This window comes from Delphinus delphis, chromosome 3 (genome assembly GCF_949987515.2).
Source record: "Delphinus delphis chromosome 3, mDelDel1.2, whole genome shotgun sequence".
Lineage (NCBI taxonomy): Eukaryota > Metazoa > Chordata > Mammalia > Artiodactyla > Delphinidae > Delphinus > Delphinus delphis.
This window is the reverse complement of record NC_082685.1, coordinates 139433270-139457922: the sequence shown is the minus strand read 5'-3', so window position 1 is coordinate 139457922 and position 24653 is coordinate 139433270. Positions and strand designations below refer to the sequence as shown.

Sequence of the window (24653 nt, the reverse complement as noted above, 5' to 3'; positions counted from 1 at the left end):
CCAAGACTATCTCTCCTAATCCAAGCTGAGCACGTCCCAAAGTTTGCCAAGATTCCCATGAATGTGGATTTCTCTGGACAGCCATTTCTGCAGCATGAACTGCTGGGAACGTTTCATGAAGAGACATTAGGACCTATAGCCAAAAAAGAAGAAACAAAACCCATCAGTAATATTCATAAATTAGCAAACTAAATACTAGCCAAAAAGAAAAAATGGATAATTGTATGTAAACAACTCTTTTCATTTTTAAAAATATATTTTTAGTCTGGAAAATGTAACATTTTAGTGGGTTTGACCCCCTTCTCTGCTCTTCAGGGTTAGAAATTATATTCTTCCTACTCCTGAAATAACTATGAAAAATATAAAGCATTCCCTTTTCAACTGATGAAACCTACTGTCCATCTGATCAAAACCAGGTGGTCATATTCTGGCCATGGTGGCTCACAGCTATTTGAACCCCAATTCCCCTTCTATTTATTCTACTTACAATGTGTTTTTTTTAGGGAACTCCAGGTCCTGCCGTCAAACAAGGTAAATTTAAATTTGTTCAACTACCCATCCTATCCCTAGTGAACATCTTTCTGCTATAAAAATCATTTAAACACTCCACCAGCCTCCCCACAACTGGGTTCTTCAAATCACACACATCAGAAAAATCAGGGAGTTCCAGAACCCTCTACCTCAATTTATGGGAAAGGGCTGGCTTTTATCTATAATATTTTGCCCATCTGCATTTCACAAGATTTGTGACACCATCATTATCAGGTTCCAAATAAAACAACTCATTTCATATAGCTTGCCACAAATCCTATCTTTAATACATACATATTTAAGATTAAAAATTAAAGACTTATCCAAATGAAGGTCTTCACAGCACTCCATTCAGTGGAAATAATTTATTTGGGTTTTTCCTGGATAAACTACCATCAAAGCTGAAAAAGGATGTGCCCTATGTTTGGGATCATCATCTGCAAGATATGCTAGGTGTGTGGATCAAGGCTGAACTGCAACCACTCCCTGCCAGAAGTATGGTTAATTCTCTGTTTGAGATTTTAAACATCTTTTGGATAATCTAATACAAGTGCTCAGACGTTTTCTTTATGAAATTTCTCACAAAGTATTAAAACTGTATTTTTAAGTACAAATGTTATTTTTATAATATTAATAAATTGAGTCTATTCTGACCTTTTGCTATGGACTAGGCCATTATTAGAGAAATAGCATCATCTAGAATCCAATCCATCCTCATTCTGAAGAGACTGAGTTATTGCTAAGTCCACTACAATTAATTTCCAAGGAAAGCTAACACATTTCATTCGTTTAAGAGATCACCAGTGACTTTTTAAAAGACATCCATCTGCTCATATCTTAAGCAGTTAGGTTGAAATGAAAGTTAGCTTCATTGTGAAGTGTTTTAAACAAACTTCTAATTTGATGCATGAGGAAGAGCCATAAATAATATGGTGACATATGTTTTTCCCAAATAAACTATATTTTAAAAAAAAGAAAATGGGGCTTCCCTGGTGGCGCAGTAGTTAAGAATCCGCCTGCGCAGGGGACATGGATTTGAGCCCTGGTCCGGGAAGATCCCACATGCCGCTGAGCAACTAAGCCCAACTTAGTTTTTTGCCGCAACTACTGAGCCTGCGCTCTAGAACCCGAGAGCCACAACTACTGAAGCCCGCACACCTAGAGCCTGTGCTCCGCTACAAGAAAAGCCACTGCAATGAGAAGCCTATGCACTGCAACGAAGAGTAGCCCCGCTCGCCGCAACTAGAGGAAGCCCGTGCAAAGCAATGAAGACCCAATGCAGCCAAAAGTAAATAAATTAAATAAATAAATTTACAAAAAAAAAGAAAGAAAATGGGAGGAAATGCTCTTTTGGTTCATCACCGCTCACCAGACATAGTGAGTGCAATTTCACAATGAAAGGGAAATTCTTCATAATTATTACCTGTGATTTCATCTCATACAGGGTAGCATCATTTGGGGTTAACTGTAGTGCTTCATCCCACTTCTGAATCGCCTCTCGGTATCTATGGTTGTTAAAGTTACATTAATATTATATTTTCAGTATGTCTTTGAGAGTACATGACCAAATTTAAAAATCAGAAAATAAGGAATAATTGTTTACCAAGAAATATCTCTATTCAAGAACTGATAATGGTGATGTTACAAAAGCAGGAAAATTTAAGACATGAAGGGAAAGGACAGCAAAAGAGAAAAAAGCAAAACCTAAATAAAAAAGATTTCTGAAATTTTTCAAGGTTTTATTTTCTGGCCTAAGAAATCACCACCAGAATTTCTTTTTTTCACCAACCTCAATGTCTGCATGTGCTGTCATTCATTTCAGATGTATTACAAAGGATTTCTCTCAAGAACTTATAATTTAATTACAACCCTTGGCTCTACTGCAGCAATCTAGCTGACAGAGATGACAATTTAAGATGTTGCCAGGTCATTCTGTAAAGATTCTTCAGTTTTAAGATTTTTTGTCTATAAGCTCCAAGAACACAGGGACCATGTCTTAGTTATCACTATCAATAAATGGTAAGCTTATAAGATATGGGTCACATGAACGAAAAACAGTATGAAGACAGTGATTTCCACTATCATCTTTTCACTGATGTTCTCCCAGTCACAACTCTCTTCTGAGCTAACATCTCTACCTAGATTCCCTATAGACACCTCAAACTGAATACGCCCCAAACTGATCTTAGCATACTCCATGCCAAATCTGCAGAAGCTCAGTAGCACTTTTTTTTTTTAATAAAATTAAGGAATGACTAAGTCCTGCATATCATCCAAAGCAGTCACCTTCACAGCATCCTTCCCAAGCAGTTAACTCATGTATACCTGATTATTTCTAGGAGGACAAAGTTCAAATTACTAGAATATTCTTCATTATAATGAGCTGAAACTTTCTATCCTGTACCTTCCCCTCAATGCTACTCATTCTCTTTTCTAGAGCTAAACAGAAAATATATAATCCACCAGTTTTCATTCCTGGCTACATAGAGATGATCTAGGGAGGTTTGTGTGGGGAAAAAAATACACGTGCGTGCACACACACACACGCATACACACACACATATATGCTGGTCCCTGTCTCAGATCAATGAAAACAAATTCTTGGAGTAGGGCCCAGGCATCTGTATTTTTTTAAAGTTCCCCAAGTTATGGTAATAAAAACCAGAGTTCAGAACCACTGATAAGATCTCTATTGGGATATTAAGCCCTACCATGTACTGTCTTCTCTTAAATCTCTTCTTGCTACCCTTCCTTTCCTCTATGTATTCTAGTGTATAATTTCCTACCTTCTATGTGAAGATCCAAACCAAACATAACAACCAAAATGTGGGCTCACCTGCACTGATTATTATTTAAGCAGGGAGCAGAAAACTAAAGAAATAAAGGCAGAATCTGGTAGAAAATACAAAGCTGAAAACCATAAAAAAGTACATTCTCTATCTCTGCTTCCACCTTGCTACAGCACTCCTTTACTAGTAAATAATACAAATGGCAATACCATTTCCAGGGTCCTGTGCCACCATGGCACACGGCAAAAGGGCGGCAGCTATCTTAGAATAATTTTGCCACACTGCCAACTCCATGGCTAGCAGCAGGGGTGAAGGTGGACAGCACACAAGTGCACTGTTACAGAAAGCCTGCCTTAACTGCCACATGGGTTGTAGCAATGGCTACTGTTATTCTGTAGCAGCAGGCTAAGGTATCAATATAACAGTAAGCTGAAGATTCACCCCACAATGGCTGGCAGTCTTTGTTTCTAGACAAACCACATCTGAATACACAGAAATGATTATCAGAACCACTGTTAATATCTTCTTCCCTAACAGGGGTCCCCGCTGAGCCCCGAGGAGGTATTTGCTTGAAGACTGTTTAACTCTGGGTGAAAGACTACTCGAATTTTAGGAACTACCAATGATCTGAAGACAGAGAGACCATTATTCACCTCATTTTTATGATGTGCTACCATGATGCTGTGTGTTTTCCCGTCTCTGCCTGCAACAGACCTATTCTTAGGACACAAATCAAATCTTTAAGAGCTTCACCAAGTGAAAATTACTTCTCTATCAAGGATTTTGCCAAACTCAAGCACCTGTGTAGAGCCAGGGTCCCCCAAGTGGGAAGTAATAGTGGAGACATGCCGTCTCACTGGCCGCTGTCCTTCAATGCTCCTCCTTCCGTCTCACTCAGAGATCCCTTTGCAGTGCTCCATGCATTGCTCTGCTTTCCACGGGCCCTGGCACTTCTGTGCAGAGTCAGGCTATACCCACTAGCCTGGCCTGCACAGGCCTGAGTGGCTGGCACACAATTCTCCACACAAACTGTGCTTAGCACGTGGTATACACACGCTGGCTAAACCACTGTGTCCCACTGTTACTTTCTAGTTACCCTGAATGGGAACCTGAGGCTCACAATTATTTTTAAATAATTGTCATGTCAGTGTTAGCTTAGACCCACCAAATGCACTTCAAAGTAAGACATTTAAGTATCTTTTCAGGTACCATTAAAATTCTTTATTTATGAATTCCAATTATTCTATTAAAATACCATCAACTGTACAGAATTAATTAACTAGCTCCTTCTGTAGCATCACCACCTATCAGGTCACGCTGCTTGGATTCATATACTAATGCCTAAAGGAGCCCATTCTTAGTCTTTCCTTTCCCAGCCCCTTTAGATAGAGCAGCTTCCTTTAAGCCAAAAGTCCCTCTAAAAAAGGATGGAGAGAAAAGATACAAGGACTTCACCTGGTATTGCACTTAGCAAAAAACAAAACACACAGAGAAGGAAAGAGAAAGTCTGAACTTTACTGGCAGACTCTTAAACAGGGATAAAAACCACAGCTTGCAGAGAGGAGGAAAAGGGAAGGAGGAGGAAGACAGGGCCTGCAGATTCCAATGGACCTCTTCCTTCCTTGATCTGCACATGTACATCTTTTAAGGCAGCTAAGACAGCATATCTGTGCTGGCAACTATAAATTGCACTGGTGGCTTATATTGGTATTCAGTATTTTTTTGAACAAAAAATATTCTTAAATCAGGTCTTCCTTATATTCTTTACCTGAGTAAATGATACCTGTTTTGATATAAAAAATTTTTCCCTGGGTATACAAATAGAGAAGAACCAGAAAACAGAGGAAAGTGGGCGTGGGTATGTGCGCACGTGTGTGCACGCGCACACACACATACACACACATACAGAAATTAAAGACACAATTTCACCACCCAAAGATCATAACCATAGTTAATATACTTAACATTTTATTGTATACCCTTCCAGTATATTTTAATATAACGTATATAACACACATACAAAACGTCTTCTCAAGTCCTGAAATCATCAAATTCTTCCCTCTACAGCATAATACTTAAAGACTGATTACTACCGTTCCAAATGGATCCTCCCTTGTTAGATATTAAAAGTAACACTTTGGTACAAACTTCCAGTTATAAGATGAATAAGTTCTAGAGACACAATGCACAGCATGGTGTGGTGACTCTAGTTAACAGTACTGTATCACATACTTGGAAGTTGCTAAGAGAGTAGATCTTAAGTGTTCTCACCAAATACAAACAAAGTAATTTTATGAGGTGATGGATGTGTTAACTAACCTTATTGTGGGAATCATTCTGAAATATATACATGTTCAAATCATCACCTTGTAAACCTTAAACTTACACAGTGTTATATATCAATTATATCTCAATAAATCTGGAAAAAAGTTACACTTTGGCCATTACAATTCTCTTTTGGAAGAAAGTGTGCCACGAATAATAATTATTAAAGAAGAAAAAATGTATTTTGGAGGTCAAACAGAATACACGTATTATATTTGATGTAAAACTGACTGGAAATGAGGTCACCTTAGAAGGAAGGTTGTATAACTCAAGATATCACTCACATTGATTTCTTTTAATTAAGAAAAAAAGCCACTGAGGGAAAACTAAGTATTATATTTACTCGTCTATACAACTCCCCTTCAGATTTTCTATTAATATGCCAGACGTACAAGGGACAGTTCCAGGTTAGTTTAGTTATCAGAATTAGCAATCTCTAAACTAATCAAGAATTCAAATGACACTAGTACTTTTTAAGTATAAGAAGATTATATCTAAAATACAAATCATATTCAGGTTGTTTAATCCTCTGAAACTAGTCTAGGTGTTTAACAATTAGAATTATAATTTTAAAATTTTGGCCTTATAGAAAAAAGGGGAAATCCTTATAGTGAAAAACAAATACAGCAGCAGCCTCTCATATGTTCTCTCCTCAATCTAGTACGCAGGTGCATGCACGCACACACAAACATACACTTAAAAGCTCTGCTTCAAATGAACAACTACTTTTTTTTTTTTTTTTTTGCCGTACGCGGGCCTCTCACTGCTGTGGCCTCTCCCGTTGCGGAGCACAGGCTCCGGACGTGAACAACTACTTTTAAACTACTGTAAACAATAAGAGGACATGTACAGGAACCCTACTTTCAAAACCTTTGTAAGGGACAAAAAACTTTTTTCCTTCAACAACTTAAACATAAAAATAAACCTCTAAACAAATGCTGATGAAGGAAAGTTCTTAACAGGGGAAGAAAACAGCTAATAAATGCAGAAGAAATATTAGAATTTTAAAAATCATCACTTATGAAATAATGGATCTAGATGGATCTAAATGATGACCATCAGTGGATGCTAAAACCATTAGGGAAAAGATTGATGCAGAACTGTACAATGGAAGATAAGGCTGATATTCCCCTGAATGCTGTAACTGACCTTAGCATCACTAAAGGGACACCCAGATATTATATATATCATGATGTGATGCAACAGAAAGTAAACAACACCATGAATATTCTAGCAAAAAAAAAATTGAACTTCAATTGAAGCTGCCTGACTTAACTTCCAGTTTACATAAAATACAAGAGATGGAGAGAAAAAAAATTAAATGATCCAGAGGGAAAAAATCAGGCAAATCCAGAGTGTGAGCCAGTCTACTAAGCAATTTGCCTAGTTAATTCAAAAAGTCAATGCCATGGGAAAAACTTTTAAAGGTGAGAGAATTGTTCTAATGTTCTAAATAAGGGTCCACAAACTTTTTTCTGTAAAGGGCCAAATCGTAAATACTTTAGGCTTTGGAGACAAGACAGTCTCTGTTCCAACTACCTGACTCTGCTGCTCTAGTGTGAAAGCAACCACAGACAACACAAATGAGTGGTGCTGTGTGCCAACAAAACTTTATTTAGAAAAACAGATGGCATACAAAGTTCGATCCACTAACTGTATATAGTCTCAGACCCAGCTCTAAATTGAAAGAGACTAAAAACACCTAACAACCAGTAACGACGTATGAGTCTTGATTGGATCTTCAGCCAAAAAATCAGCTATAAAAAACATTTTATGGACAACTGCAAAACTAAATACGTATGAGATACTAACAAATATTAGGAAATTATTGTTGTCTTACATGCTAGTTATATTATGGTTATTTTGGAAATGTCCTTATTGATAGAAAATTCATATAGAAGTTTTCAGGGATAAGCTTTCATGATGTCTGCAACTTAGTATCAAATGGTTCATAAAACATATACAGAGAAAGCAAATATGGCAAGATAACAATGCTGAATCTAGGTGGTGGGTAAACAGATGCTCACTGTAATTTTCAACTCTTTTGTATGTTTCAAAATTTTCACAATAAAAAGTTAGAAAACAGTTTTTAATGGAAAGTTATAAGCATGTCCCCTATCTTTCTACATACACACATGCACACAATCACTAAAAGCCAAGTTTGCTGCTTGATAACAATATACTCAAAAACAAAAAGGGAAAAAAAGTAAACTATGTTTTTTTAAATGCACATCCAGTTTGATCTAGCAATTCCATTTCTATAAATCTTTCTTGGACTAAACTGTATGTGTGCACACTTATATCTTTGAAAGGATACCCACTATATCATTTGTAAAAATTAAAGATGAAAACGTTCTTTTTCAAAACAGGTAAGGTTAAATATATTTTAGAACATCATATAATGAAATACAAGTATCCCTTCATATCCAAATCTTTCTGGTTCCTGATTTCAGATAGTTAAGAGTCTGGATAGTAAGAGACCTACGACACAGCCATTAAAAAAAAAAAAAAAAAGGACTTTCCCTATGGCACAGTGGTTGAGAATCTGCCTGCCAATGCAGGGGACACAGGTTTGATCCCTGGTCCGGGAAGATCCCACGTGCCGCGGAGCAACTAAGCCCGTGCACCACAACTACTGACCCTGCACTCTACAGCCCGTGCGCCACAACTACTGAAGCCCACGCACCCTAGAGCCCGCGTGCCCCAACTACTGAGCCCACGCACTCCAGGGCCCATGTGCCACAACTACTGAACCTGCGTGCTGCAACTACTGAAGCCTGCGTGCCTAGAGCCCGTGCTCTGCAACAAGAGAAGCCACCGCAATGAGAAGCCCGCGCACGGCAACAAAGAGTAGCCCCCGCTCGCCACAGCTAGAGAAAGCCCATGTGCAGCAACGAAGACCCAACACAGCCACCAAAAAAAAAAAAAAAAAAAAAAGATCTCTAAGATGTATTAAGTTAAAAAGACAAGGGAGAGAATGGTATATATATATATTATATTTAGAATGCTACCATTAATGATGTTTTAAAAGATCTATAGACATACATGCTTATAAATATAAAGATTATCTTGGCAGGATATCAAGAAACTGGTAACTGTGGCTGCCTCTGGGAAAGTGAAATAATAGGCTAGGGGACAGGAGTAAGGGTAAGACTCTTCACTGTGTATCCTTTGTTATTACTGCGTTTGCTTTTTAAAAATCATGAGTATATTTCATTGCATTTTTCTTTTCAGTAAAAATTTTAAGAATAAATTAAACAAACCATGGATCTGGGAAAGATCACTTAAGAAGAGAGTAGATAAGAAAGAGAAAAGATACCAGGGCTGAAGTCTTCAAAATGTGGAGATCAAGCAAAGAAGGAAGGACCAGCAAAGATGACTGAGAAGCAGAGAAAGAATGGAAGGAGAAAATTCAGGAGTGTGTGTGATTTTATAGAAACCAAGAGAGAAGGCTGTCATGGAGAGAGTGACGAGTTGTACTGAATACTTCAGAAAGCTCTAATGTCATGCAGGTCATTGGTGACACTGACCAAAACAGTATTGTTGGAATGGAAGCCAGACTGAATAGTGAAGTGGAAGTAAAAAAGTAGGGACAATGAATGACTCACTTGGGAGGTTTTTCTGTGAATAGCAAATAGAGAAATGAGAAGATTACGCATATAAGAATATAAGATCACGAGGTGATTTACAGGGACTTCCCTGGTGGAACAGCGGTTAAGAATCCACCTGCCAATGCAGGGGACCTGGGTTCGAGCCCTGGTCCGGGAAGATCCCACATGCCACGGAGCAACTAAGCCCGTGCGCCACAACTACTGAGCCTGTGCTCTAAAGCCCGTGAGCCACAACTACTGAGCCCACGTGCCACAACTACTGAAACCTGTGCACCTAGAGCCAGTGCTCTGCAACAAGAGAAGCCACCGCAATGAGAAGCCTGAGCCACAACGAAGAGCAGCCCCCGCTCGCCACAACTAGAGAAAGCCCGCACGCAGAGACGAAGACCCAACACAGCCAAAAATAAATAAATTTATTAAAAAAAAATAAAGAGGTGATTGACATATCTCAGACACAATGTGTTTAAACTGAACTCACCATCATCTCCTACTCCAAATTTACTCTACCCGTATATCCCTGACTTAAAGAACTGCACCACCGAGGCATTAAGAAAATCCTGAAGCCATTCATTCTTGACTATACTTTTCCCTGCTCTAGGTCACATTAGTCTTCAATTCTCTAATTCAATTCCTTTAATCCACTGTCACTGCTACTAGTGTAGGTCCTCAGCCTTCCAGGATGGTCAAAAATTCAATAAACCAGTCTTCCTGAGATCAGTCTTGCCTGACTCCAATCCATTTTCTACTCTATCTCAGAAAAATATTTCTAAAACATAGTTTTGATGAGTTCACCTACTGATAAAAATATTTCAATAGCTCCGGTTACCTTCAACACACTCAAGTTCAGGCCTCTTAAATTTCACTAGACATCCAATAGACATGTCTCGGCTCCAAATCCCCTTTCTCCTCTAGACGCTCCTTTCACTGACGTTGTGCATTATGCTTCTTCCAGTTCTACTGTTTTTTTGGGGTTTTTTTGTTTTGCGGTATGCGGGCCTCTCACTGCTGTGGCCTCTCCCGTTGCGGAGCACAGGCCCCGGACGTGCAGACTCAGCGGCCATGGCTCACGGGGCCAGCCGCTCCGCGGCACGTGGGATCTTCCCGGACCGGGGCACGAACCCGTGTCCCCTGCATCGGCAGGCGGACTCTCAACCACTGCGCCACCAGGGAAGCCCCTGAACTATTTTTGATACTCCAAAGGGAGAGATTTTCTCTGGCCTCTTCTTGGCTTTGCACATGCAGATTCCTACGACTGGAACATTGTTCTGCCCCTTCTTCAGCTAATTTCCATTTACCTTTTATGACTGTTCTGATGCTATCTCCTCCAAAAAATCTTGTAAAACACGCTTTAATTCTTTCATTCCCCCATTTAGTTAAACGCCCTCCTTTTATATCATCCAAGGAACTCTCTAAAACTGTACTCTTTACTCCATATCAAAACAGCTTCCCTCTTTGTGTTGTCCCCCAAAAGATGTTTATCTAATATTTTCTTTGTGGCATCAATGCCTAACAAAAGCACTAAATAAATGTTCAGTGAGTAAAAATAGATACAAGACATTAATATACTAAGTTAATCTGAGTGAGGGGAGAAGAGTATGAAACAACAAATGACAAATGATGTTGAACATAATTTTATCTCTGCCGAATCACACTGCTAGATTTTATGCAGCTTTAAAGTAAATTTTAATTACTTGTCCTGATTATTTAAATTCTTGACAAAAGAAAAGTTGCATACATGAAAACACTGCTAAACTCAAAATCTTTATTCTAGATATAACTGATTCCCATTCCCAGTAGTTTTGTTCTATAAAGTCACCATAAAGATTGAATTAATGAATACTGAATCATTGGTTCTAAGGTTAAGTTCCAGCAAGCCTCTCGTCACATTTTTATCAACTGATTAACATATAACCCCGTTTTATGTCCATTTCTGTTTAAAGACATCTTTAATGTACATTGCTGATTCACTAACACTAAACTCGTGGCCAGCGGAGCTGTAACTCAGGCCTGGATGAAGCTTACCTAACACACGTATTTTCTCCATATGGCACATCACAGCCTTCTTGGGCTTAACAACACTAGACAGTACTTCTGCACTACTTTTTTTGCTGTTTAAAAAGCCCCCCCCCAACTTGGGGGCCTTTTTAAACAGCAAAATCATCAAGAAAAGGCAAAAAAAAAGGGGAAAACATAACACTAACTAGACCACAGACAGTACGCTTGCTTTCAGTATGAGAGGTAAAACACAAAGGCAGAGGGAGCATTGCCTTGTTTGACTCAGCTGGGAACTCAGATGGGAAAGCATCATGAGTACTGATTTTGGTGTTGCAAATACATTGTACTGAGTAAGTGAACTCACAAATCCAAAATCCATGAATGAGGACTGACTGTATTTAAGAACAAATGTTAGAGCATTTTTGTCAATGTCAAATAAATTGTAACTAAACATATTGATCACCACTTTCCACTAATATCATGATAGACTTCTATCATACAATTTTATGTGCTCATGTGGGAATACCAAAACAAATTTAAAAGCTATTCCTATACAGCTACATTTCAGTAAATCAGCAGCTAATATATGATTCATCATTTTATTTCCTTACTAAAAACTATATCGTCAGGAACATTAAAGGGGACTTCCCTAGTGGTCCAGTGTTAAAGAATCCGCCTTACAATGCAGGGGACGCAGGTTCGATCCCTGGTCAGGGAACTAGGATTCCACATGCTGCAGGGCAACTAAGCCCACATGCCACAACTACTGAGCTTGCACCCCTCAATTAGAGCCCACGTGCCGCAAACTACAGAGCCCACACGCCCTGGAACCTGCATGTCACAATTACAGAGCCCAGGCACCCTGGAGCCCACACACCACAACTACAGAGAAGCACCACAATGAAAAGCCCCCACACCGCAACGAAAGATGCTGCATGCCTCAACGAAGATCCCGCATGCTGCAACTAAGACCTGACGCAGCCAAAAATAAATAAATAAAAATAAATAAATAAATAAATAAATAAATCTTTTTAAGAATTTTAAAAAAGAACATTAAAGTTTTCACCTTATTTTATATTGTGTTTTCTAATATTTATAATCATTGTTTCCCCAAAATGTTTAACGACAGAAATAACTTTTCTGGCTTAGTTTAGATTTTGTTATTGTAAGTTCAGTATATAATATTTGAAATTAAAGTTTAGTTTGGTTCCTTGATTTTGTGGGAGCTTTCATAGAGAAATTATAATGATGTTGAAATCTGTTGAGATTTGACTGAAAATCATGCGATTTCCAATGTAGGTAGATCAGGTTCCAAGTTTTAGACAACGGTCAATTCCCTGAATTAAACCAAAAAAAAAAAAATCCTCCATAAATTACTTTGAGTTTTTCTGTCTAGAATTTAGAATAACATTCTGAAGAAAGCAAGGAGAAAATAATGTGCAGTACCATATAATGATCATTCATCATAAGGAACTTAACTTCTCGCAACTTCAGTTAGGCTCAGAAAGGAAGAAAAAAGAAGCAAAAACAATGAAAGAAAAAATATACTACCTAATTGCATACTCTCTCAAGACAGTCATATTGAAGGAAAGGGGATGTGAAACGGGAAGAAGTATTGAAATGATGCTCAGACTGGAGTCCCAGTATGTTTTTACTAGGCAATAGCAAGAGACACGATATAAATATACTTTATTTTATACTAAACTGCTCTGAATTTTAGTCACTATCACTTATTGAAATTATGTGGACGCAGGATTAGGTTAAGTCATAAAGTCTACTTTCAGTAATAATTTAAACAATTTACTTACACAAAAGAACAAACATGTTTTTAAAAGTTTCTAATTTATTATAGACAAGAACAAACAATTTAAGGCAGATCAATTCACTCTGGAAACAGTAGGAAGGTCCTCTGAAATTACATGGAAGTGCACACACACTGAATAAAGGTCATTTTCCAAAGCAAATTGAAACAACAATGCCAACGTCTAACTAGTACAGAACGTTTCTTAGTTGTTACTGTATTGAAAGCAATTACCCTGTTCTACTCCTTGCTACACTAGGCAATGAGAATTTTCTGAAAAATTTCTAAAAAGTCATCATTTTAATATCCCAATTTTTACTTTAGATACAAAAATCATCTGAAATATTTTACCACCTATATTACTTATTCGTTTAGCATACACATACATGTCACAAAATAAAATTCACCAGAAATTAATTCTAGTATAATTTGGATTAAATAAAAACATTTACAAATAAATCAGTAGTTCCCTTATTTTAATGATAAATATAAAATCACAATAAAGGCAAAACAATAAGTAGAACTCCCTTCGTCTGGATGAACTCAATCATTTGTCTTCTTGCTTCCTTGGAGAAGCCTTCTGTGACCCCTTATCTAAATCACTCTGGCTCATGGTACCCGGTTACTTATCTTTGTAAAACTGTTTGAAACTTTATATTTATCTCTGTGCTTATTTAAACTAAAAGCTCTATGTAGACAGTGCAATAGGTACTTTGCTCCCCAAAGTATATGCAGCTGTATCAGCTAACACAGGACGAACTGGGACAGTATGGGAGGGGCCCTGACTGGAAAATAGCCGCCACTGCCTAATCCAAAATTTGAAATTCCACAATTAGAAGTGTAGTCTTAAGAGTCCTAATGCATTGCAGCATATGTGGAGAATCTAGCAATAAAAATAAAGCACACTTTCGTCCTAAGAAAGATACATTATTTGAGAAATGAGAATTAATCCTAGTGATCACTGAAGAATTTTTAGTCCATAAGATAAATGTAAAAATCCTAAATAAAGGATTAGCAATTAAATCCAGCAACTTGCTAAAGTACAAAATCTACATGACCATGTAGGGTACGCCTCAGAAAAACATTAGAAAAGGTTTCATACGTAATAGATAATGGAGAAAAAAAAGTATATGACACTCAACAATGCTTACTATAATTTAATACCCAATTTTGATTATTTATAGCTATCATCTATAATGTTTTTAACAAAATGTATATACAATATTAAAGAAATTTAGTTCCCTGGTGCTATTATCCACTAAGTATTAATGGTATTACCTCTAAAAGCATTAACTGTGTCACCTAAAAAAACGTGTTTGTACTTCTTAGGCATATTACAGGTGATTATAAGCTGGTCTCTAAATAATATTTCCAAATGTTATTATAGACACAACATGAAAAACTTTGGAAGTATGTTATGTTCTACCTTCTTTCTCTGGAAAATTCAATTGTTGCTTCATAATAATCTTTATACTCATAATTTTCTAATTAATAGCATAGTAGTAAATTCCACAGGATTCAACAGTAGCAAGTCTATGTCTCCCAGTCTTAGCCTATCTGTCCAGTCTTTCTTCTCCTCACCACTCCTTTGCTTCACTTAGCTGCATCTTTGCCCCGTCTCTACCTACACATCACTCCTTTGTTCGTGTGGGTTCCTCAGTGAACAAACATGTGCACATTTAGGTTCCTGTTCCCCCGCTTCTCACCTAGTCAAAGGCTCTCTCTCCTCTAAGACCAAGTGAAAATCCCCTTTTCCCATGAAGACCATGAGTACCACTTAACTGACCACACAGTCACACTTATATTTCTAAAGTAATCTATGTTTTACAAAGCACTTTCCATACAATTACTTAACATATAATTATTTTCGTAAAAAGTTAATTCACTTAGTGCTCACAAAAAGTCCTATAAGATTGGCATTACTTGTTTTCATTTTACTGATGGAAGAAACAAAAGTAGAGAGCAACTACAGGACTAGTCCAAAGGCACATGGTACTAAGCCTACACAAACCAGGATTTGAAGCTAGCTCTTATAACTACCTGACCAATGCTTTCTCTAACTACCCCAATATTGTTTTCGTTTAATTTTTCTCTAATTCTTCCATGTATTTCTATCTTCTCTTTACTAATGAGTTCAGGGACCAAAGGGTGGATTTGCTTGTATTCTCTACAATACCCAGAACATGACCGGGCACATAGAAGGTGCTAATATCACAGATTCTACCTATCTCATTTGTCCTACCTTCTCCAAGAGAAGTCTTGGAAAGCAGCAGAGAGAAGCATGGAAGACATGAAAAGAGGACAGAAGCTAGCATGCTTACAATACATAAAAAAAAAAAAAAGATGGAAAGACGTAAAAACAAATTATACCCTAAGACAAAAGTAGCAAACACCTTAATTCTTACTTTGTTTCATCTCACCATTCCACGTACAGATATTACAAGAAATTCCCAAGACCAGGGGAATAGCAACGTGGGTAGAAAGAATCAAGAGATTAGAATTATAGGTACCTTAAGACCCTGGGGTGTCTAAGGTTTCAGGCATCGTTGTGGCTTTTGAGGAAGGGCCTAAAGCCAAGGTCAGCATAGTAATAGTCCATACAGTGAATATTTTAGGCTTTGTGGGCCATATTGTCTCTGACACAACTACTCAATTCTGTTGTAGCACAAAATCAGCCGCAAACAAAAGGCCATGTTTGTGTCCCAGTAAAACTTTATTTATAAAAATAGACTAAGGTTTGCCAACACCTACTCTACTTGGGCCAACCACTGTTAAACTGCCACATTTGTCAAATGCCCTTTTTTCTTTCAGTCCTATTTTCTGCCTAACTCAACCAGGGGCAGTTATCACCCCATGGAGGGCATGTATGGCAATTTATAGAGGACTTTTCAGTTGTCAAAGACTTGGAGGCACTAGCGGCAGGGGGTCAGGGATGTTAACATCCTGCAAGGCAAAAGGCAATCCTGCACAAGGCACTGTCCTGCCCAAGATGCCAAGAGCATTATTCCTGAGAATCAGGCCGGCTCATCCACCCACTGCCACAAAGCTGCTTATGCACCTAAGTTTAAGTTGTCCCAAAGTACAAAATAAACCAAGAAGTTCAAGATGACACTGACCATCCCTAGTTCTGTTTTCTCTTTTCATTAGGCAGGCATGCAAACATGCCCACACGTACAAACACACATGTGCAAACCTGTGCAAATACACAGATCTGAGGCAAAAAGAAAAATGTCCTCTTCCTGTTGCACTGTTTTGGTTTTGAAAACATAGCCACTGCTGTTAGCAGAGACACTGCCAAATGAAACGTGCTTTGTTCACCAAGGCATACAAAGGTTTAAAGGAACAAGTGAGCTGCTTTCCACTGGCTAAAGAGAAGCAAGAACTGGTGGGCATTTACTTCACTACTGTCGGCTTGGTGAATTCCCTCCCCTCCCTCATTTCTCATTTCCTCTTTGATTTACTTCTCCTGGCCTACAAATAAAAGGTAGCACCATCTAGTTCCTCCACTTTTGGATCACAGTAAACTTGGCACCTAATAAATCAATGGTCTCTCGTAAGCTCCACAGCATATCTCTTAATTCAAATTTGGTTTGGAACAGACCGAACAGGCATAGCCCTACTGCAGCTGCTGGATAGGAAACATTAAAAGATAAAAACTTGGTTTAAAGTCACTGTGGTTAATAAGTGACCAAAGTCTGATTCAGCCAATTTAAAGACAACCTTAACAGTATGCAACCAAACTAGCCCAAAGAAGGAAGCAGAGTGAATAGTTCCAGGGACTGCCCAAGGGTGGGGTGAGATAATACCCTACATTGAGGTAAAGAACAGCTGGTCACAAAGCACTGAGCTGACTTTGTGACCACCTAGAGGGGTGGAATAGGGAGGGTGGGAGGGAGATGCAAGAGGGAGGAGATATGGGGATATATGTATATGTATAGCTGCTGATTCGCTTTGTTATAAAGCAGAAACTAACACACCATTGTAAAGCAATTATACCCCAATAAAGATGTTAAAAAAATTTTTTAATAAATTAAAAAAAAAAAAGAAAGAACAGCTGGTGATTAAGCCAAATAAGTCAGCACGCTTACTACCAGATAGAAATATCAAGGTGTTTAGCTACTTTGCTCCCAATTATGTTTGTAATTTACTGTAGCATCAAGTTTAATGAGCTATACAGTTACCAGCTTATTCACTTAATAAACGTTTATTGAGCACCAGAGCAGAATACTACTCTGGGTTAGGTAGTATTCTAGGTACTGAGGATGCAGCATTCAATAAGATATAAAAGGACCCTACTACTCTTCTAGAGCTTACATTCTAGACTGTATATGTGTGTGAAGAAGGCACAGAAAGGCAACAAACATAAGTTAAAACGTGGTTAAGTGCCATGATGAAAAACACATGGACGGATGTGATGGGGCGAATGCATGGTCAGAAAAGGTCTCTCTGGGAAGGCATCTGAGCTGAGAGCTGAATGACAAAAAGCAGCCAGCCAATGGAAAACCTGGAGAAGTTCATTCCAGACAAAGGAAGAGCCCAAGGCAGGATCAAACACCCCATTTTTTGAGGCAAGAAAAGAAAACGAGCATGGCTATAAAAGAAGGAGGAAGGGGATTGCGAGGCCAGAGAGGTAGTCCAAAGCCATGATCGTGAAACTAGTAGCCCGTAGTTGTGAGTGTGGATTTCACTGTATGAGTGATGAATCCATAAAGTTTCCATGCAACACAGAGACATGAGTTGCTTTACATTTTGAAAAGATCAGTCAGGCCCGGGGGAGGAGAATGAACTGTAGGGGTATAAGAATGAGCACAGGGAGGCCTGTTAGTTAGGAGACTACCAGAGAAATCTAGGTAAGAGCTGCTGGTAGATTAGACTAGGATGACAGCCATGAAAACAGAAGGGAGGATAAAAGTGATTTGGAATATATTAAAAAGTAAAATCATCTCAACTTGGATTGGATATGAGGAGTGAAAAAAAGAAAGGAATCCAGGATGAAATCTTAGCTTGGGTTACCTGGGAAATAAAGCCTGAGGCCTAAGCTTATAGGCTACCGCTGTGTGGGGCATAGGATCCAAGGGAGAAAAAAAAAGAAAGAAAAGTGAGGCAGGAAGGAGCGAGAATAAATATAAGGCATATGTTAAGCTGACAACAGCTTCAAAACAAACACAGATGATTGTTAATATTGTAGAACTTCTTCAGAGACAGTATGAAACCTCTTTGTATTGGAAACAGTCCAGTGGGGAAAGGAGGAAAAAGAATTTATCTGCAGCCTCCCTCCCATATCCTGTCTCCCCTAGATCAAAGTCAGCCCCACAAGGCTTTAACCCACTCACACTTCTGGGTGTGTGACCCAGTGCCTCTAAAGCACCTATAGGTCCAACCTGGCCAGTGTCAAGGTGTGATGGTCTTTCATTATCAGTTAGCACCGTACATAGGGGCTCTCTGGTCTGTGCTGACAGCAGCAGCTGCCAGGACTTTATGGTAATAAGAATATTTGTAAGAACCTATAATGAAAAATAATCTGAAAAAATATATATATATATAAACTGAATAACTTTGCTGTATTCCTGAAACTAACACAACATTGTAAATCAACTACACTTCAATTTTAAAAACACATTAAAAAAAAGAATACCATGAGCTGTCTCAAGGGCAGGGTTTTGGAGGTGAGTGGGGCTGATTAGCTCTGGAATGGCACATAAACCAGCAGAGATGACTCCTGGCTTTTGATGTTAAAAGTGGCTCACTAATATTTAGAAAATGAAATGAAAATGAGCAAAGAAAATGAAAATGAGCAAAAGAAAACAGCAAGCAAAGAAGATTAACAAGCAGTGGACACTGAGACAAAAGGAAACTCATGAGAGTGTGGTGTTGCAGATTACAGGGCAATATAGTTAAGAAGGGAGTGCTCAGCTGTGCTGAATACCAAGAGGCACACTAAATGAGAACCAAGACATGAAGACGGGATTTGACAACATGGAGGTCATCAACAACCTTTAGAAGTGGATTAGTGGGGACAGCAACTTGACTGGAATGGACTGAGAGGATGATTCATCAAGAAATGGAGTTTGGGGGCTTCCCTGGTGGCGCGGCAGTTGGGAGTCCGCCTGCCGATGCGGGGGACACGGGTTCGTGCCCTGGTCCGGGAGGATCCCACATGCCGCGGAGCAGCTGGGCCCATGGGCCATGGCCGCTGAGCCTGCGTTTCCGGAGCCTGTGCTCCGCAACGGGAGAGGCCACAGCAGTGAGAGGCCCGTGTACCGCAAAAAAAAAAAAAAGAAAAAGAAATGGAGTTTGTTGTGAAGGGGGAGCAAAGAAATGGTAGGGTGTGTGGAGTCAAGGGAATGTTTTCAAATGGATGGTATCAGGGTATGTTTGTGTACCAGTGAGAGGGAGCCGGGGGGGCGGGGCGGGCAATAAGGGGTAGGGGAATAGAAGGTACAAACTATTATGTATACAACACAGGGACTACAGCCATTATTTTATAATAACAAATGGAGTATAACCTTCAAAACTTGTGAATCACTATACTGTACACCTGTAACTTATATAATATTGTACATCAATTATAATTCAGTAAAAAAAGAGAGAGGGAGAGAGAAGACAACAGATGACATCAAAATGAAAGGGGGTTTTAGGAACAATATTCCTGAAAGGGCAAGAGAGATGAAGTCTAGTGCACAAGTGGAGGGGTGGGCCTTTGAAAAAAGAAGGGGCACTTCATTACAACACAGTGAACGCAGATGGCTTGGATGCAGATGCACTCAGATTAGGAGATGTGGTGGTGAGAAAATAAAGGCATTCTACACTCACTGCATCTATTCTCTTCCAAAGAATAAGAGGCAAGATCACAGTCATTAAATATATTCAGGTTGGCACTCAACAGAATGTGTTTCACACAGCCAGGTCACCTCAGGTTCACTTTGGTAAGTATGCTTTTCTAGACAAGGAACAAAATTCATGGTAAATTCTAATTATATTCTAGCTTCACACACATACACACTAATACTCACAAGAAAAAAATGAAACCACTTAGCTACACAATCAAATATCACCATCTAGTGGTTGAAACCTTAAAAGCCAACATATCAAAGCTGGGACCCACATTGTGATTCTTGAGAAGATATATCCTAGTTAGAATTAATTCAAGAAAAAGCTGTTTGAACAAAATAACTTATAAAAAAAAACCTTTAATACTGCATGAAATCTACCAATCACATATAAAATCTTAAAATAAATTACCTAAAGTATATTTACTGAGTGCATGCTAATAAGCTCTTTTACATGGACTTGCTCTTTAATACCCCAATAGTCTATGAGGTAAGTGTCACCATTTTAATATAAGGAAACTAGAAATTGACCCTTGAAAGGTTAAGAATGTGCCCCAAGTTTATACAGATATAAATGATAAAACTAGGATCTGAACGGAGTTAAAATAACTTCAAAATCCCCACTCGTAACCACTAGACTTACTATACTGTCTCTATAAGGCACCAACATTACTTAGGGCTTGCGTAGAAAAGTAAACTAGTCTTCTGTTACAAAGAATCATGAATACTACAAGGCAGAACTTCAGAATTTAAAAACCATTCCACTGCAAACCAAATTTTTCTAAGAGTAGTTATAGTTTCTTACTAACGAAATAAAATGGACAACAGGAGACTCTGATGCTCAAGAACTATGCCTCCTTTGGAGGAAGGCTGACATTAACACACTTGGATCATGCATAGTCAATGTGTTCAGAAAACTCTCTCGGTGCTAAATAAAACTAAATAAGAGAATCTTGAGGGCAAAAATGAAGAAAATCACAAGGAGGCAAAAGAATGCATCCCAGGAAGTAGAAGGTGCTCCCTCCTCCCTCTCTCCTTCTTTAGCGATTCCTCCAGGAGCATCCCTACTTCTCTACCATTCTAAGGATTATTACTCATTCCAAGTTCAAAGCTGTTCCGTATTTTATTACTTAATCCTTACCATCATAGGTTATAGGGAAAGGAATAAGACTCAGAAAAGAACAATAATTTTCAAGTGTCATATTCTCATACAGATAGGAAAATTCTATTCCCAAAGGTCCTTTGTGGTTGGGATATGAAATAAAATATGTTCTCAGAATACTGTGTTCTAATCTGGAGTTTGAAATATATATTCCTATAGTGCAATGCAATATATGGTAGTTAATCCACAAAAACCTATTTAGCCATAATATAACAAAACAGAGCAGCCTTATAAATATTCAATAAATATTTACTGAGGGCCTGGGAAGTGCCACAAATTGGTCTAAGAGCTGAAGGCACAGGACAAAAGTCTGTCTAGACAAAGTCCCTACATTCCTGGAGCTTACATTTCTACAGAAGAAAGACAACTAAATATAAACAACTAAATAAGCATATAAGGTAACTTCAAAAAGGGAGAACTACTATAAGAAAATTTAATATGCTGATGTGACTGTGGTTTTTCATTACTTTGTTAAAGTCATAAAATTACTTTTCACCATTGCCAATAGAATATAATGAAAAGGGTCTTACTGTTGCATATAAAGAGATCACAGTCTAGTTTTTTTTCTTCAGCAGTATTTGCTGCAAACTTATTTGTATTTCTTTGCTCCAGAAACATGAAGTTGGTAGAATCTTCCTAAACATGTAAAACAATTTCTTTTGCATGTTTAGGAAAATTCTTTGCATTTCCATATTCTGTTCCCACTTTCTTGAAATGCTTCCCACCACTATTGGTTTGGCAAAGTACTACTCCTTCTTTGAAACCCAGCTGAAGATTGAACTTATCTGTCAGAACTTCCTTGATATACCAGACAGAACTGGTGGCTCCATTCCCTGTGATTCTGAAATATTCTGTATGAACTAACCTGTCTTACTGCATACACTACTCTGCAATGTATTGATAATTATCTGTATTCTGTGCATCTTACCAAAGGCTGAGCTCCTTAAAGTCTGATAATATATCTTACCTCTCTTTGAATGTTATTTTTAAAGAAGGATGGATGGATGAATGGTTATTTGATGTTATATTTTAATGATGACATTACACATTTCTTAAAAGTTGACTCATTTAATACATATTGGTACATCAATAAATGTCTAATACTGTTCCTGAACCAATAACTGCCACCCTAGCGACTAATTTACTTCCTGATCTGTCACCATAGTTGAGATCAACTTAATGATATCCTTTGAAACACAGATTCAGAAACATACACATGAGTAAAGAATTTTATTTTTCATTCATTTGTAAGGTTTATTTGACTAGTATTCCTTTCACCTAATCACAAAATAGAAGTTCAAAATTCTTTCTTTTTTTTTCTTGGCCACACCATACGGCATGTGCGAGCTTAGTTCCCTGACCAGGGATCGAACCAGTACCCCCTGCAGTGGAAGAGCAGAGGCTTAACCACTGGACCACCAGGGAAGTCCTAGAAGTTTAAAAATTTTAAAAAACAACAACAACAACAAAAACATGACTTCCCTGGTGGTCCAGTGGTTAAGAATAGGCCTTCCAATGCAAGGGACGCATGTTCGATCTCTGGTCAGGGAACTAAGATCCCACATGCTGCGGGTCAACTAAGCCCACACGCCACAACTAGAGAGAAGCCCACGCGACACAACTAGAGAAGCCCACGAGCCGCAACTAAGACCCAATGCAGTCAAATAAATAAATAAATATTTAAGAAACAATAAAAAAAGGCTGATGTAATGGAGGAAGAGGGAGTACGGGGTTGCTGGGTAGTCAGGGAGAGGTTTGCTGAGAAGAGGACATGTGAGCAGAGATCTGAAGGACAAGACGACAGACATCAGAACACAGGAAATAAGAGCTTTTCAGATGGAGTCATAAGACAAAGTTGTATTAAGAACTGTGTTCAAAAACACAGGGAAGACCAATGTGGCTAAAAATGTAGAGAAAATGATGGTGGTTTAAGATAAAGTTGATTTGGAAGACAGGGACTGAGTTTTATTTTTCTTAATTTAACTTCACTGTTCTTCCTTATATTATTTCCTATTCCTTATATTACTTTCAATCAATCGAATATTCTCTTAGATATTTTTAAACCATTATTTCTATTTATTTTTGGCTTAGAGTAGCCGAACGACTCATTTCTACCAGATTCCTTTAATTCTGTTATCTTTTAAAGCTGTGTATACATTACTCCAAAACAAGTGCTAAATAGCTAAAAAACTTAATCATCTCACAGTGTTCTCCATTCAAAATAAAGCATCCAATCCAGCTGATTTCAGTGAAATGACTCAGTGTTTTGACATGCAGGAAAAAAAAATGAGTTATTTTGTTTATACACAAAGTTGGTATCTCTCATCTACCACAGGAAATTCATAGGGAATCCCATGGCAATAACTGAATAGCTTTTCCCTTCTACACACTAGTGTGGTCTAGAGAAAAAGATAAAAACAACAAAGTTAATGAACTTTTAACAGGCATTTACAGGAATTTCTAAAGATGTTTTATGGATGTTCTGAAAATGATTTCATAAACGTGGAAAATTTATAGTTGGTTTTCTTCTGACTAAGACAGAACGGCCAATCTTGCAAAGTTCTACAAGAGAAAAATCTTTGCCTAAAACACTGCAAATGAGAATTCACAATCTAACATTAGGCCATTAAGCTGTTAGTTGTCCTTGATTTATTGTCTACCATTCACTCCCAATTTGAGGTGCTAATATATTATGGCTTAAGCATTATTTTATGTTTTATATTACAATGAGTTAATAAGATTACTCCCAGAATCAAAAATAATAACATGCCTAGAAACAAAAATGCTGGTTCCTCAACTTTGACTCAATTATGACAAAAATGATAAACAGGAATCTTATAACCATCCTTACCAACAGAAAAAAAAAAGAAAGAAAAAGGAAGATAAAGAACAAAGAAAATAATTTTTAAAAAGTGCTTCTTGTTCAGCACTACTTTTAATTTCTCAAACTCTTCGGCACCACAAGGGAGATACCAGTCAAAGGCACAAAGGCCTGACTGTAGCTCTCTGGATGATCTGAGGAGTATTCTGTCCTACCAAAGGCCAAAACTGTTCTCGAAAAGAAAACTCTAAAAACATACCTTTTATTTTCAGCCAAAGTGGCTCCTTCGTCCTTCAGCTGTTTACTCTTCTCAGCACAGCCTTCAAGGAGAATTTCTTTCCTCCGTTTAACGGCATGAAGCCAGTTCCCTTCATCATTCTCAACTGCATCCTTCTCATCAGCAGCTTCAGCTTCAAACTGCTGGGAAGTGACCTTTGAGACCTTCTCACCAATCTTCCTTTTCCATCCAAAGGAAGCCATTCTGGAAAAATGACAAGGAAAGAGCTTGAAATTTCAAACTTGGCCTTTTATAGAAATATTCCAACAAATAGGTAAAGAAAGGATAATAGGATTAGACTGTCATCTTTTTTTGACCCCTAATTAAAATAGTGGATCTAGGCAATAATCACTGAAGGCTGCTAACATCATAAAGACAAGTCCACAATTGTATCTCCTGATGGAAGTGACGCAGCATCCATGAAGTACTTCTGCCAAAAGTTAAAGCTCAATCAGATCAAACCTCTACCAGTTTACAAGCAATATGGGATACAGATGAGCATGCTAAATAA

The 24653-nt window shown here is 38.1% G+C and overlaps 1 protein-coding gene across 2 annotated transcripts in view; it reads right to left on the bottom strand.

Annotated features, from left to right (window-relative positions):
- The window catches only part of TTC33 (tetratricopeptide repeat domain 33), a 32121-nt gene that overhangs the window by 5126 nt on the left and 2342 nt on the right, over positions 1–24653 (bottom strand). For both annotated transcript variants that reach the window (XM_060009550.1, XM_060009551.1), the window contains exons 2-4: positions 24125–24346; positions 1955–2036; positions 2–133 (exon numbers count right to left, since the gene is read on the bottom strand). In XM_060009550.1, coding sequence (XP_059865533.1) covers positions 2–133; positions 1955–2036; positions 24125–24345 — 435 coding nt within the window. In that variant the 5' untranslated portion in view covers position 24346. The remainder of the gene's footprint in view (position 1; positions 134–1954; positions 2037–24124; positions 24347–24653) is intronic.